Below are 15,622 nucleotides of genomic sequence, written 5' to 3' on the forward strand. Positions count from 1 at the left end.
TTAGTGCAGAAGTATAATTCCATTTTTCTATTATACTTCATTTCAGTGCGGAAGAGTTTTTAAAAATACATTTAACATGATGGCACTGTGGGGCAATTTAAAATTACCACTTTCAATACATGAAGAGCCAAAGATCAAAAGATGCCAACAATAATTTTTTAGTTTTTAAACACTATAGGTATGGCTAGACTGCAAAGGGCAAGTGGTGAAGTCCAAACCTAAGACTGTAAGACTTAGGGATGAGTTCCACTTCCTAGTCGCATGAATGAGTAAAAGTAGCATCTAGGGGAAAATAAAGATGTGGGTAACAGATTTCAAAGAAGCCCCATTTTATTCCTGAGAGCATACAAATCCCTTTCCTCATAAGGAAAAGTACTTTCTCTTTCTCTTGGGTGATAGATACACCTCTTCCACAGTTCCCAGCATTCTCTTCTACCGGTGCTTTCCACGTCGGTTAAAGCATTTGTAGAGATAGCTGATGCGTTTGTTCAGGTTGTGCAGGTCATCAATGAACATCCGATTTCCAACCATTCTCTTCTTTCGGATACAACGCTGCAATTCATTCCCCTTCCAGCCTCGAAGCCATATGGGGCCCTTGATCAGTTCTTTGGGGTGCTTTTCAAAGTTTCCTGTGTAATGTGAGAGAAGGTATTAGTTCCAAGAGGAGAGAACCCAGCCTCCACCAGCTAAGCCTTCAACACGGTTGCATCTCCCTGAGCAGCACCTAGAGACAAGACACATTACGTTAGGGTAACAAGAGCACAGGCTCTGGAGCAAGACTGCTTGGGGTTCAAATTCTGGCCCTGCCATTTACTAGCTTTGAAAAAACTACTTAACCTCCCTGTGCCTCAGATTCCTCACCTGCAAAGTGAAAAGGTTATGAGGATTAAATGTGTTCATGCATGCGGGGCACACAGAACAGTGGCAAACACAACGTAAATAGCCACGTGTTTGTTCTTACTATCGAAGAAGGTACCATTTCTACACATGTGAAAAAAGATAGTCATTACGGCATAACTGTCGTTCTGAAATTCTGCACTACGGAGTCGAGTCTTACCCAGGATCCCGATGTTGTCATATACCCCGAACATGGCCCTCTTCTCGTTCCAACGATCCACCACTTTGCGGGGCGGAAGGGTGACCCTCACATGGAACAATCTGGGAACACCTAGGGATGGGGAAGAAAAGGAATGAATCTGAGCCGCTTACTGAGAAGTAGTTCTCGGGGCGTCCTTCTGCACCAGCCACTTACCCAGAGAGAAGCTTCTGCAGGCCAGCGGCACCTGGCCCCATAGGCTCCTGCCTGCCACCCAAGAGAGGCTGCCTGCCACCCAAGAGAGGCTCCCTGCCATTGCTCTCATCTCTCCCCTACAACAGTCCACCTCACAAGCACAGGAGGGAGGGCCAGACGTGACCCTCAAGGAGAGAACAAGAACCGTCCCCGCTGGGTTCACCAGGATACTACATGCACGCAGCCATCTTGGGCTTTACGCAGGCAGCTCCGGGTGAGACCCAGCCTGGCCCCGCCTTCCCTAGCCACGAGCCCCGCCCCCCAGGTTCCGCTGCAGAGTCTTTGACGCCCCGCCCAGCCGAGGCGCTTCCGGTCTGCCCGCCGGAAGGTTTGGAGCCCCGGAAGAGTTGAGGGACTCGTCTCATTGCCTAGGGCCCCCCCCAAAGCTGAAGGTCAAACAAATTCACCCTTTCCTGTTCACGTGGGCGTCCCTCAACTGAGGGAGAGGAAGGTCCAGAACCTGGAACCCAGAGCTTCCTTTCTCTGTGCCCCACAGCAGTTTTGCGCTGTAGCGGTTTTTATTCCCCCTATTCGACAGGGGAGGAAATCTGAGGCTGAGGAAGTGAAGTGACCTGCTGGACGTCATAAGGCAGAGGACATGGGGGAACCTGGACTAGAGCCTAAGCCTTCTAACTGCCGGCCTGAACTTGCTTCCTGTCCTGGGGGTGACGGAGTGGGTCACGGTCCCAGGGCACGGCCCCTGCCCAGCTACAAACGCGGTATCTCCGGCAGGCCCCGCCAGGGCCTCCTCTCCACCGACCGCGAAAAAGGAGGGCCCCGTGGGGAAGGAGGCTGCCGCGAGTTACGGCGTGTGGGGGCGGGGTGGGGGAGCCGGAATCTAGGCCCCGCCCTCCTCGGGCCTTCCGGCTCTTGCGCTCTGATTGGCCGGTGTCTGCAGCGAGCGTCGCCATTGGCCTCCTTGCGGCCGTTGAGATTTGAACTGCACTTTTGTGGCTTTGCCCGCGCTGCGCCCGGCTCGGAGGCGGGTTTTTGCCTCCGCCTGGCGGGTATTGGTCGGTCTCTCTACCCGCGGGGGTGCCGCGTCGCAGATTGGTGCGTCTTGTGCCCTCCTTGGTTTTTCCTTCGTTTCAGCCCTACAGCCCGAGTTGGAGGAACGGCTGGCGAAGTGCTCTTGTAAGGTGCGGTGTTGAGGGGGAGCGGGGAAGGAGAGGCCGGGAAAATCGGCCACCGGGCTATAGGACGCGGTATTGGGCTGGGAGGTCTAGTGGGTGTGTCCTTTGTGGTACGACGTGGTAGAAACAGTAAGTCTCACAGATCCGCAGTGGAATTTGGGCAAATCGCTTAACCTTTCTTAGTTTCAGTTTCCTCATCTGTAAATTGAGCGATATTACTATGCACTTCATGAGATGGGCATTTGGAGACTTAGATCAGATAGGACGTTCAAATAGCCGAACAGAACCTGGCACAGAGTAAACAAATAGTAAACGTTCATGTTCTCTCATTCTGGAGACAGGAAGCCCATTAGCCCATACTGGGTCACCATTCTGGCCTCAGATGAGACAGTGTCTATATACTTAAGAAGTTTTGCCCATAAAAACAGAAATAACAATGCTAACTTAACGCATCGATATGCCACTTCACAGTTCTTTGAATACTTTAATACCCCTTGACTCATTTGATCCTGAGAGAAATTTTGTAAAGTAATCAGAGATCAGTAATCCTGCTTGACAGATGGGGCCCAGGGGGTTAAGTGACATGGCCAAGTGTCAGAGTCACAACTAGAATTAGATTCTAGTCCAGGCTTAATCTCACACGCTCTAAGATAATGTTATTAGCTTGACGTAAGACTAAAAAGTGTAATGTATCGGAGGAGGGGAATAATAGAACCAGATTAAAAACACGACCCTTAGATATAGACCCTTGACTTGTTTGCTGTTTGGCTTCTAGCCCTGTGAGCCACTGGGGGAAAGATGTCTCCCCAGCTGTATGAATTCCATCTGCCCTTATCCCAAGAGGAGTTGTTGAAAAGTGGAGGGGTGAATCAGTATGTCGTGCAAGAGGTACTGTCCATCAGACATCTTCCATCGCACCTTAAAGGTAAGACTCCATAGCTGCCACTGTGCCTAGCACTTCAAAACAACCACCCACATGTGATTATATTGTCTGTCTGTTCCACTACACCACTAAGCTCCATGGGGGCACGGAACATGTCTTTCCTATTCCTTACTGTTTTCTCCCTAGCATTGCATTACACGAAGAGTATATTCATTGACCACCTTCCCTAGGTTATTCAATACACCGTCTTGGTGTGTATGGTTAGTCTTTGGGGAGAACTTTATTTTAGATCTTGACTTCTTACCATATGCCAAAATAAAGTATTGGTGGTTTTAAGAGTTGTAGGGGAAGATAGCTCCTAGAATGTCTGGGACTTGACCTGTTTCAGGTAATACTTCTTTAGAGTCTAGATCACATTTCCAAGAGTGTGCAAAAATGGAAAAAAGCATATGTGCACAGTTGCAACACTGTACAATATATGTACAGTGCAGTTGCCCATTGAAACCTAGAGATGACCAAGAACAATCCATGCATTATCAACAAGACCCCATCCATAATGTCACTGTACTTCTAGGAAGTGTCTTGTGTCAGTTAGATTGCTTTGGAGAGTTATAGAGAGTAGAGATTAAGGCTGTGGAGCCAGGCTGCCCGGATTTGAATCCTGGCTCCACTACTCTGACCTTGGACAGTTACTGATTCTCTCTGTGCCTTGGTTTCCTCATCTAAATAATAACCTACTTTGTTTGTTATCTCCTACAACAAGTAGGGTTCATTAATTATCAAGCACTTTGATAATACAATTCCAGCTTGTTTCTTCTTGGCCTTCCCATCATTGTTGCCAGATGACAGCTCCTTGCTCTGATGTGCAGAAGTAGAAGGGATTTTTCTATCTTGTGCTTTTTCTTCTTTCTTGTTTTAAAACTACCAGAAGTCTCATAACAAACTTAACCAGAATTGGATCAGGTGCCTAGTTCCCTAACTACTGGTAAGGGAAATGGAATTATCCAGATTGGCTAAATTGATCAAGATCATTACCTAGGCTTCCCTAAACCCGAACATATCACCATTTGGTAAGCAAGGAAGAGGGCAGAGTGTGGAGTTGACTGATGGGTGTCCACAGAGAGACCATTCTCTCCATATTGCGTGGATCTGTGCATCCGCAATGGCACAAGCTGCACACTCTAGCAAACTGTTCTTCAGCTGTTATTATGCATCACTTCGTTACATGAATGCTCGTTCCTTTTAAGAGTCCTTTTTATAACAATTGCATTGCTTTTGGTATTTAGAACCCTAAATACAAGTTCTACGATCAATACACAAGATCAGGTCATTTAATTTGTTCAAGTATTTACTGGTGTTACGCTATGTGCCAGGCAGTTTTCTAGGCACTGGGGATACAACAGTAAATAAAGCAGCCAAAGTGACAGTGTTGTTTCTCTCAAGGCTTTCAACAAGTAATAAATAAATATGGAGTATGTCCGATGGTTGTAAATGCCAAGGAGAAAAATAAAGCAAGATAAAAAAGATGACGGTGAGCCAGGTTATGGACTAGCATTTTATGCTGGATGATCAGAGAGGGCTTGCTGTTAGGTGACATATGAGCAGAGACCATACAAGTGAGGAAGGTGAACTATGCAGATTCTCAAGGAAGGGCATTCTAAGCAGACAGGAAAGCCAGTGCTGAGGCCCTGAGGTAGGGAAACGTCAGTGTGGTTGGAGGGGAGTACTCTAGGAAAAGAGAGGTCAGGTGGGAAGTGGTACAGATTATTCTAGAGTCTTGCTCTTCAGAGCGGTCTTCAGACCAGGAGCGTTAGTATCATGATTTAGGAGCTTATTAGAAATGCAGGAGGAAGACCCATCCTCAAACTACTGAATCAAATCCATTTCTTAAGAAGATCCCCAGGTAATTCGGATGTACATTTCAGTTGGAGAAGCACTGATCTAGGGTGTCGTGGGTCATGGTAAAGACTTTAGCTTCAGAGAGAGTGAGCTTGAAAGCCATTGTGTTTTGAGCACAGGAGTGACATGGTCTGACATTTTACAAGTATATCTGCTGTGTTGAGCAGGGACTGTAAGGGGGAAGGGAAGCAGCAGGGGACTAATTAAGAGGCTAATAAAATAATACCAGGCAGCTTACCTGGGGATAGCAGTGGAGGTGATCATAAAAGGTTAGATCCTGAGTGAAGTTTGAAAGTAGAGCCAACAGGATTGTTGATGGGCTGGACTGGCTTTACAGGGTTCGAGAAAGAAGGATTGAGGATGATTATAAATAAGGCTTTTTGGCTTGAGCAACTAGAAGAATGGAGTTGTCATTTACTGAGATGGGTAGAGTGTGAGAGGAGCACGTTGAGACTGTTGGTTATATGACTGTGGAGTTCAGGGGAGAGGTTCCAGCTAACGGTACACATTTGGGATTTAATATGCAGCATGTAGAGGGTGTGTAAAGCTGTGAGATTGGAGTAAGTATTGATGGAGAAGAAAAGCAGTTTCAAGACATATGACCTAAGACAGTCCAACATTTAGAGGCTGGGAAAATGAGAGAGAACCAGTAGAAGAAACTAAGGACTAGTTGTTGAGGCAGAAAGTGAACAAAGATGCTAAATTAAGAGAAATTTCAAAAGGGAAAGGAGAGATCAGCTGCACATTTAATTGCTGGACTTAGCAATGTGGCAATGGCTGGTAACCTTGAACACTATTTCAGAGCCGTGGGAATCAAGCCTGATTGGAATACGTTTATGAGAAAATGGGAGGAGAGAGGTTAGAGATGATGAGTTTAGATAACCCTTTCTGGTTGTTTTGCTTTAAAGAGTAGCAGAGAAATAGGGCGTAGCTGGAGGGGAAGGCAGAGTCAAGGGAGGACTTTTTTTTTTTTTTTTTTTGCAGTACGAGGGCCTCTCACTGTTGCGGCCTCTCCCTTTGCGGAGCACAGGCTCCGGACGCGCAGGCTCAGCGGCCGTGGCTCACGGGCCCAGCCGCTCCGCAGCATGTGGGATCTTCCCACACCGGGGCACGAACCCGTGTCCCCCGCATCAGCAGGGGGACTCTCAACCACTGCGCCACCAGGGAAGCCCTTTTTCTTTTTTAAGATGGGCAACATTACATGTGTATGTGCTGAATGGGAATAATCAGAGAGGGGGGAAAGCTGATGCTACAGAGGGAGAGTGAACGAGTGTCGGGAGCAGTATCCTTTAAGGAGTCAGAGTAAGTGATCTGGTGCTCGGGGAAGGAGGTGGGTTATTAGAGCACGGACACTATCCACAGCAGCAAAAAAAAAGGCAGAGCTTAGGGCACAGGTGCAGGTCGTGCCGATAAACACAGACCTTGACGCAATTGGAGTTTCTCTTCTGTCCGATTCTGTTTTCTCGGTGAGATAGGAAGTGAAGCCTTTAACTGAAGGTGAGTTGGGGGCAAATGATCTTGATGTTATGAACAGAGGAAAGGTGTGAAATAATTGCCTAGAAGAAAGCAAATAGGCCTGGGAACTTGTTATAGGCTTACTAAGAAATACTAAGGGCCTCCTTGAGGTCATAGAGTGAGGATAGTTGGCATGGTTTTATGTTTTTTTCGAGCCTCTTTTATTTGTGTAGTTACATGAATGGGGTAATCAGTCAGTGGGATATAATCCAGGTTTACAAGGGGAGTAAATGTGTTAATAATTAGTGGAAAAAATTAGAAGTATCATAATGTCTAACGATAGAGGAAAAGGAAGTTAATTGAGGTACATTCAGTGGAATGTTATGCAGTCATTAAAAACGATTACAAAGATTTTTTTTAATATCCTTATTGTAATATTATGTTTTAAAAAACAGAGGAGAGTTGAATATGTGATATGACCTCAACAATAGAAATAGTATGCATAGAAAATAAACTGAAAAAAATTAGCCAGGTGTTAACAGTGTTTATTTCTTTCTCATTTTCATTTTACCGTATTTTCCAGATTACAGAAGGAGGTTTGTAAGAGTGGGAAATAGCTTTCAAGTACTGAGTTACATTATGCGCTAAGTATTGTCCTGACTGTTTCACGTGGATTATCTCACTTAATCTTTACCAAAAAGTTCTGAAAAGCCCTATGAGGTATGATCTGTTATTATTCCCAATTTACAAAAGAGGAAACTGAGACTTGGTAAGCTAAGTAGCTTAGCCTAGTAAATGTTCAAGCCACATGTAAACCTAAACAGGGTGACTAGACTAGATCAGCGGGTGATGCTTCGGAGAAGTAAAGAGGGATGTGAATGGAGAGAATCATTGGATGTAATAAAAAATAGGCAATGGGTAATCTTTGAGAGAATAGCTGTTAGATTGGTAAATCTCAGAAACTAGGTTTCAGGGAATTGAGAAAGATTACACAAAATTTTAAAGGGATATGAGAGCAAAGTCAAATGAAAGGCACTGATCATTTTTGGTTTGTTTGTTCTAAAGAAGTAGGGACCTGAGCACGTTGTCAGGAAAAGAGCATTCCCTAGAGAGGATGAAGCCAGAGGTGAAAGAAAGGAGACAAGTCTTTGGGGGCAGTGAGACAGCTTAGCTTTAGAACAGAAAATCTTTTCACTTGAGACTGAAGCAAAGAATGGGAAGGTGTTGGCAGAATGACTTGTTGACAGAGGGGCAGGATTACATGAAGGAGCCCATGCTTTGGGTCTCATTCTTTTTGGTAAAGTAGAAAGCAGTCATCTGCTAAAAGAAGAGAGGCAAAGCATAAGAAGAGGTATAAAGAAAGGGGGGAACATGCTATGGGTATAGTGCTAGGGAGTCGGTAGGAATTGGAGAAATAAAATAGTTTGTTAAACATCGCAGTGGACCAGGTTGTAGCTGGACAGCATAACACTGCAATATGATGAATCAGGTCAGTGAGCCAGCAGTGATAATGTAGTACAAGGTTCAAGCTTTGCTTTCTAGGCAAACCCACTTCTTAGTGCAGAAAAGAAGAATTTGGTGGCATTCTTTCCCTCCCCATCCACAGAAAGAGCTAGATAAACAACTTGGTTCAAAAGTTAACTCCGGGACTTCCCTGGTGGTGCAGTGGTTAAGAATCTGCCTGCCAATGCAGGGGACACGCTTCGATCCCTGGTCCGGGAAGATCCCACATGCCGCGGAGCAACTAAGCCCGCGCGTCACAACTACTGAGCCTGCGCTCTAGAGGCCGCACATCACGACTACTGAAGCCCCCCTGCCCTAGAGCCCGTGCACTGCAACTACTGAGCCCATGCACCACAACTACTGAAGCCCACGCACTCTAGGGCCCACGTGCCACAACTACTGAGCCTGCATGCTGCAGTTACTGAGCCCACGTGCTGCAGCTACTGAGCCCATGCACCACAACTACTGAAGCCCATGCACCTAGAGCCTGTGCTCCACAACAAGAGAAGCCACCGCAATGAGAAGCCTGCACACCGCAATGAAGAGCGGCCCCCACTCACTGCAGTTAGAGAAAGCCCATACGCAGCAACAAAGACCCAACGCAGCCAGAAAAAAAAAAAATTAACTCCCATACTGCCTTGCTACTCTTGCATGTTGTAAGTCATAATTAGCTGCTACTCCCTTTTATACTGAAGTTTTTATATAGAAGCAGTACAGTGAAGATGAAAAGAGCACTGAGTTTGAGAATCAAAAGATGCTGGGTTTTCAGGGAGTTGCCTGGTGGCCTAGTGGTTAGGATTTCAGGCTTTCACTGCTGTGGCCTAGGTTCAATCCCTGGTCAGGGAACTGCAGCCCCCCCAAAAAAAAACAAATGCTGAATTTTCAAAATGTAATACAAGTACAGATATCCCCCAGCTTACGATGGTTCAACTTATGATTTTTCAGCTTTATGGTGGTGCAAAAGCAATATGTATTCAGTAGAAACCACATTTTGAATGTTGAATTTTTATCTCTTCCTGGGTTAGCAGTATGTAGTAGGATACTCTTCTCATGATGCTGGGCAGCAAGCGCAGCTCCCAGGCAGCCACATAATCACAGGGTAAACAACCCGTACACTTAGAGCCATCCTGTACCCAGACAGCCGTTCTGCTTTTCACTTTCAGTACAGTGTTCAATAAATTATGAGAAATATTCAACACTTTATTATAAAATAGGCTTTGTATTAGATGATTTTGCCCAACTGTAGGCTAATGTAAGTGTTCTGAGCATGTTTAAGGTAGGCTAGGCTAAGCTATGATATTCAGTGGGTTAGGTGTATTAAATTTGTGACTTACAATGTTTTCAACTTACAGGGGGTTTTTCAAGATGTAACCCCATCATAAATCAAGGAAAAGCTGTGGTAACAAATGAACCTAAGTGTATTACAGATGTTTGACATAATCACACTAAAGGATTGCAGAAGAAAATAACTAACCTAAGTAACTAGGAAACCCAGTATTTCGGGTTTTTTGTTTTGCTTTGTTTGGCTGCGCTGTGTGGCATGCAGGATCTTGCCTGACCAGGGATCGAACCCGTGCCCCCTGCGGTGGAAGTGCGGAGTCTTAACCACTGGACCACCAGGGAAGTCCAGTATTTTGACTGTAAACTGTGTAAAAGAACTTTACACGATTAGCATAAGGTAGTTAGTAAATCTGTTTTTTAAAGGGGTGTGGGTTAGCAATTCTGAAACTGTTTTATGTGTATACTAGGATTAGGCAAAGATATAAGTGTTTACCTTATGTTTTTAATATATACACAGAGAGATAAAAATATAGGGGTGTGTGCATTTATACCTACATATATGTATATCCTGCTTTTCTCTACTGACAGGGCCTAAAAGCTCCAACAGCAGTGATCTTAACTAGGGCCTAGAACTTGGTTTCTACACACCATTCTCTCATAAAAGAAACCAGGACTCCAGTGAGAATGGTTGATTCCAGGACTGAGCCAGGGAAGGTACAAGATGAGCCTGGAACATCTTGTGGTACAGGAAAGTAAGAGAACAGGAGTGAAGGAAGCATGTCAGACACAGGCCAAGTTGAAGGAGCTCCCGGTGGTCAAGTATGGGACAGTCTGAGCAACAAAATTAATAAGAAGCAGAATGGATTAAAACACAGAATAGGGGCTTCCCTGGTGGCGCAGTGGTTGAGAGTCCGCCTGCCAAGGCAGGGGACACAGGTTCGTGCCCTGGTCCGGGAGGATCCTGCATGCCGCGGAGCGGCTGAGCCCGTGGGCCATGGCCGCTGGGCCTGCGTGTCCAGAGCCTGTGCTCCGCAACGGGAAAGGCCGAAGCAGTGAGAGGCCCGCGTACCACAAAAAAAAAACAAAAACACAGAACAAAAGAAACGTTCATGAGCCCATTCTGTTATAAACAAATAATTGGATACATAAATGAAGGGAAAGTAACAGCTCATACTTAGCCTGGCATTCCCATTAAGTAAGCATAAAAGGAATGATGGAAACAGACGAATCACCATTTAGTAAAAGTAATAATTGTGGCAGGCAGGAATCATCCATAGATGCTTAAATAAGTGGGCAGAATGTGGTGAGAAACAGGATTTTCGAAGTATCTCCCCACAAGATAGTTATTAGTTGCAAAGGGGAAAATAGTAACTTTGCAGCGGAGACACCCAGGCAAACACTACCAACTGATCAAAGTTAATATCGCTAGTAATAAGACATGACATCACCTACTTCTTTCTGGGTGTGATGCATCGGAAGGACCCATCCTCCCTTTCCCAGTGATCTAGCCAAAAGTGCATGACCTCAATCTAATCATGAGAAAATAGCAGACAAACCCAAAGTGAGGAACATTCTACAGAATAACTGGCAAATACACTTCAAGTGTCAAGATCATGAAAGACAAAAATTGGAGGAGACTAAGAAGGTATGACAAATCAATGCATTGTGGTGTCCTAGGTTGGCTCCTGGTCTGGGAAAAGGACAAAAATAGAACAGCTGGCAAAATTCAAGTAAGATCTGTAGATTAGTTAATAACATTGAATTAATGTTCATTTCTTGGTTTAGAATAGATCCTTGTAGTGTGGTTATATAAGATGTTACCATTATCTGGGTGAAAAATACAGGAACTCTGTACTGTTTTTGCTACTTTTGTAATTTCAAAATTAAAAAAAAAAAAAAAAGATCCTGAGTTTGTGTTCATTACTCAGTTGGACAAGTCACATAACTACTCAGACATTTAATTTATTTTCCCATAAAATAGGTACAGTACTGTTTGCTTCATCTAGTTCAGAGATGTGGTAATAAAACTCAAGTAAGGCTTTAATTGTAAAACAGGACAAAGTGTCAGATGTTATTATAATAGTAGTTTACATTGAAATGAAGTGTCTACTTTTGTGATTCTACCAAGAAAAGCAATTAACTCCATTTTCTGCCATGAATAGAACTTACCAAAAAGGCCTGTCCCCTCTGTACTGATCAGTTTCTTTCATCTTTATAGCATTTCAGGCTGCCTTTCGAGCTCAGGGGCCCCTGGCTATGCTGGAGCATTTTGATACCATCTACAGCATTCTGCAGTAAGTAAAGTACCCCTCTGATACTTTAAAAAGAACTGGTGGCTATTTGCCCTAACTTTGCATGTTAGTCCTGAAATTCCAAATTATAGTTCACTGATAAATGGTTCTGGGTGCTGATATTTCTACTCATGAGCATTTACCCCAGCTTGCCACCATATTTATTCAGTCGAGTAATTTCACGTGTTTTTTTTTTTTTTTAAGTATTAGATTCCTGAGTTTCGATCTGATCTATTAGAATGGGCTCTGCAGGTTCCTGTCTCACCCCCCCGCACTTTCTTTCCCTCATAGTCACTTTCGAAGTATAGACCCTGGCCTCAAGGAAGATACTCTGGAATTCCTGATAAAAGGTGTTTATGGGTCGGGGGTAGGGGATGGAAGGTGTGTGTTGCTGTTTGTTTGTTTACTGTTTCCTGCCACATGATGATATCAAGGCTGTGGTGATTCAGTTGGTTTGGCTAAGCCCGGGGACCTCTGACCTATAGGTCTGTAATCTTGGTGGGCAATACAGAGTTAATGTGTGTTCACTGTAAGGGCAGACCAACAATAAATTCTTCCCACTCTTGAACTGCCTCTCTTCAATAGATGCAGTTCTTCCTGTTACCAGAGAGAAATTGGGATAACTGGAGTGAGAGAGTAGGGATAGGGCATGTTCAGGATATCAGGGTCAGGGGTCCCAGAGGACTTAGCTTGTGTTGTAGCCACTGAGAGATGAAACACAGATCTTTGGTAATCTGATGGCTGCAAGTGCTAGGGGTTTTGAAGTTGGGTTGTATGAGGAAAGTGAATGAAACTGACTCCAGATCCTGCCCCTCACAGTGGTATCCCGCCACACCCAGGAACTTCCCGCCATCTTGGATGATGCAACTTTGAGGGGGTCAGATAGAAGCGCACACCTAAATGCCCTCAAGATGAACTGCTATGCTCTGATACGCCTCTTGGAATCCTTTGAGACCATGACCAGCCAGACAAGCCTCATGGACCTGGACCTTGGTGGGAAGGTAATTTGTTATTCCTGGCTCACTTAATATGGGATCTGGGGAGATACGGGAATTGGTGGAAAAGACGGAATTCAGTGATTCTGAGAATCTTTTCCTTTCTGCCCTTGACCCATGTTTAAGGTTTATGAGGAGGTCCTCAAAAGTATCAAATGTATCTCTTGCTGACAAGCAGCTCTTTCATATTTCGGAACTTGTAATACTTCCGTCTTACCTTCTACCTTGTCTCAATACTGGATAGTTTGGGCACTCAGACTAGAAGATCATGATCCTTTCGGCTTATTTTTTCTTAAGTATATCCTTCTTTAGGGTAGGAAAGCCCGGGCCAAGGCAACCCATGGCTTTGACTGGGAAGAAGAGAGGCAACCAGTTCTTCAGCTTTTAACACAGCTGCTCCAGTTGGACATCCGTCACCTGTGGAGTCACTCAGTAATCGAAGAGGAGTTTGTCAGGTGGGTAGTTGATTGCTATAGGTGATATTGGCTGTGAGGAATGAGGGCTCTGTTGCTAGATATGCTATATATATGTGTATATATATATACATATATATATGTATGAATGAATGACTGCGTTGGGTCTTCGTTGCTGCACGTGGGCTTTCTTCACTTGCGGCGAGCAGGGGCTACTCTTCGTTGAAGTGCACGGGCTTCTCGTTGCGGTGGCTTCTCTTGTTGCAGAGCACGGGCTCTAGGCGTGTGGGCTTCAGTAGTTCTGGTGTGCAGGCTCTGTAGTTGTGGTGCATGGGCTCTAGAGTGCAGGGTTAGTAGTTGTGGTGCACGGGCTTAGTTGCTCTGCGGCATGTGGGATCTTCCCAGACCAGGGATCGAACCCGTGTCCCCTGCATTGGCAGGTGGATTCTTAACCACTGCACCACCAGGGAAGCCCTAGATATACTTTTTGTTTGTTTGTTTGTTTTGTTTCAATTTTTTAACTTTTTATTTTGAAATAATTTAAGATTTACAGAAAAGTTGCAAGAATAGTACAAAGAATCCTCTATACCCTTCAGACTCCACAATGTTAACATTTTACCACATTTGCTTTACTAGATATGCCTTTTAAATACTTCATTTCATCCCTCAGTTCTGTCTGTGATACATAGAAGTATTCCCATTACGTTGAGTTGTTCAGAAGTAGATAATGAAGATTAGAAACTGCGTTGAATTTCTCATCTTTAATGCCATTTATTCATTCATGAAACGGTATTTACTGAGAATCTCCTAGGTGCATGGCTGGTGTCATTAAAGTCACTGAAAGCCAGCGTTTCTGCCCTCTTAGAGTTTATATTTTAGATCAGAAGACAATTTTTTAAATAAGTAAAAATATATAGTATGTCTTATAGTTTATTACTGTGGAGAAAGATAGTGGAGGGAGTGGGAAGTTTGATGGGAAAGTGTTGTAACCTTTATCAGCTCTTCTGGCAAGACCTCTTTGAGATGGTGACGTTGGAGCAAAGCGCTCGAGAAGGTAATGAGAGCCGTGAGGATATTTGGAGGGAGAGCAAGGGCAAGGGCAGGAAACAGCAAGGACAAAGCAGGGAGTGTGCTGAGCACATATCAGTCATAACACTGAGGCCAGAGCTGGCAGCTGAGACAGGGTGAAGGGTAGGCTGTGAGGTCGGGGCAGCAGGGAGCCAATTGCAGGTCCTCACAGGCCATCACGGTTTTTGGCATTTATCGGAGTGAGATGGGGCCACTCGGGTTCCGAGCAGGGCAGTGAGGTGGTCTGGCTCGTCTTCAGCAAGGTCATCCTGGCAGTTGTGTTGAAACAGACTCTGGAGGGAAAGGAGGAAAGCGGGAGACCAGTAAGGAGGCTGTGGTGGTTACTTGGGCAAGAGATGACAGTGGTGAGGCCCAGGAGGGCGGTGGAGATGGGGAGAAGCGGGTGCAGCGTGTACTTGTTCTCTAAGGAGAGCCTACGGGATGAGCTGACACGTGGGTGTGAGGTCTGAGGGCGGCTGTGGTCGAGGGCGACTCACCCAGGGCTTTTGCCTGAGCATGTGGAAGAATGGAGCTGCCGGTAACTGAAGTAACGGGGAAGGCTGCGGGGGCGTGTTTGGGGGCACCGTAGAAGCTCTGCTTTGGACATAGAAAGCTGGAGGTGCCTATCAGACATCCAAGTAACGTCAGATTTGGTTGTGGAATGTACAAAGCTGGAGGAAGACAGGAGAGCGGTCTAAGCTAGAGCACACATTTGGGAATATAATGGATTTATATAAATGGTACTTGTAGCCATGCGACTGAAAGAGATCACTAAATCAGTAAGCATGGCCAGAAGAGAGCAGAAATGCACGTACTGTACCTTGGGGCACTCCAGCATCAGGAGAGTGAGATGAGGAGGAAGAACCAGCTGAAGAAACTGAGAAGGGAGTCTGGCCTCCTGGTACGAAATGAGGCATGTTTCAAGGAGAAGGAAGTGACCAGTTGTGTCAGATGCAGCTGAAAGGTCAACTAAGATGAGGACTGCGTTGGCCATTGAACAATGAGAAGTCAGTGGTGATTTTGTCCCGTCTTTTATCACATATTCAGCTTCTGTGTAGACGTTATAACTGGTTGAAGGTTGGTAATCCAGAAGGAGGAAGTCTCTATCTGGGGCTCAGCAAAGCAAAGCAACTTGGTGTAGAAGGCGATAGAATAAAGAAAACTAGAAGGCCCTGACTGGGGCAGCGGAGAGGGGATGAACGAGGCCAGGCCAGTGCAGTTGAGTCCAGACCGCTGATGCCACCACCTCAACTCTTCCGTTCTCAGCCTGGTGACTGGCTGCTGCTACCGCCTCCTGGAGAACCCCACCATTAGCCACCAGAAGAACCGCTCCAGCCGGGAAGCCGTAACACACCTGCTCGGTGTCGCCTTGACGCGGTATAACCATATGCTGAGTAAGTTAGCGCTCCG

General features: G+C 45.4%; 2 protein-coding genes across 3 annotated transcripts in view; one reads left to right on the forward strand and one right to left on the reverse strand.

Annotated features, from left to right (window-relative positions):
- Positions 1-312: 312 nt before the first annotated feature.
- MRPL51 (mitochondrial ribosomal protein L51) lies at positions 313-1,498 on the reverse strand. Its single transcript, XM_081249541.1, has 3 exons — positions 1,253-1,498; positions 1,058-1,168; positions 313-629 (listed from the first exon to the last, which is right to left on the reverse strand). Exons 1-3 carry the CDS (start codon positions 1,359-1,361, stop codon positions 433-435), a joined length of 417 nt encoding a protein of 138 aa, XP_081105667.1. The 5' UTR covers positions 1,362-1,498; the 3' UTR covers positions 313-432.
- Positions 1,499-1,618: 120 nt separating this feature from the next.
- NCAPD2 (non-SMC condensin I complex subunit D2) overlaps positions 1,619-15,622 on the forward strand; it is a 28,152-nt gene continuing 14,148 nt past the window's right edge. The window contains exons 1-7 of one of the 2 annotated variants that reach the window (XM_081249532.1): positions 1,619-2,430; positions 3,200-3,349; positions 11,664-11,739; positions 12,028-12,086; positions 12,556-12,737; positions 13,044-13,186; positions 15,479-15,606. In XM_081249532.1, the coding sequence (XP_081105658.1) occupies positions 3,223-3,349; positions 11,664-11,739; positions 12,028-12,086; positions 12,556-12,737; positions 13,044-13,186; positions 15,479-15,606 (715 nt within the window). In that variant the 5' untranslated portion in view covers positions 1,619-2,430; positions 3,200-3,222. The remainder of the gene's footprint in view (positions 2,431-3,199; positions 3,350-11,663; positions 11,740-12,027; positions 12,087-12,555; positions 12,738-13,043; positions 13,187-15,478; positions 15,607-15,622) is intronic. The other variant, XM_081249533.1, reaches the window with a different exon arrangement.

Source organism: Mesoplodon bidens, assembly GCF_964165515.1.
Source record: "Mesoplodon bidens genome assembly, chromosome: 11".
In the NCBI taxonomy this organism is placed as follows: domain Eukaryota; kingdom Metazoa; phylum Chordata; class Mammalia; order Artiodactyla; family Ziphiidae; genus Mesoplodon; species Mesoplodon bidens.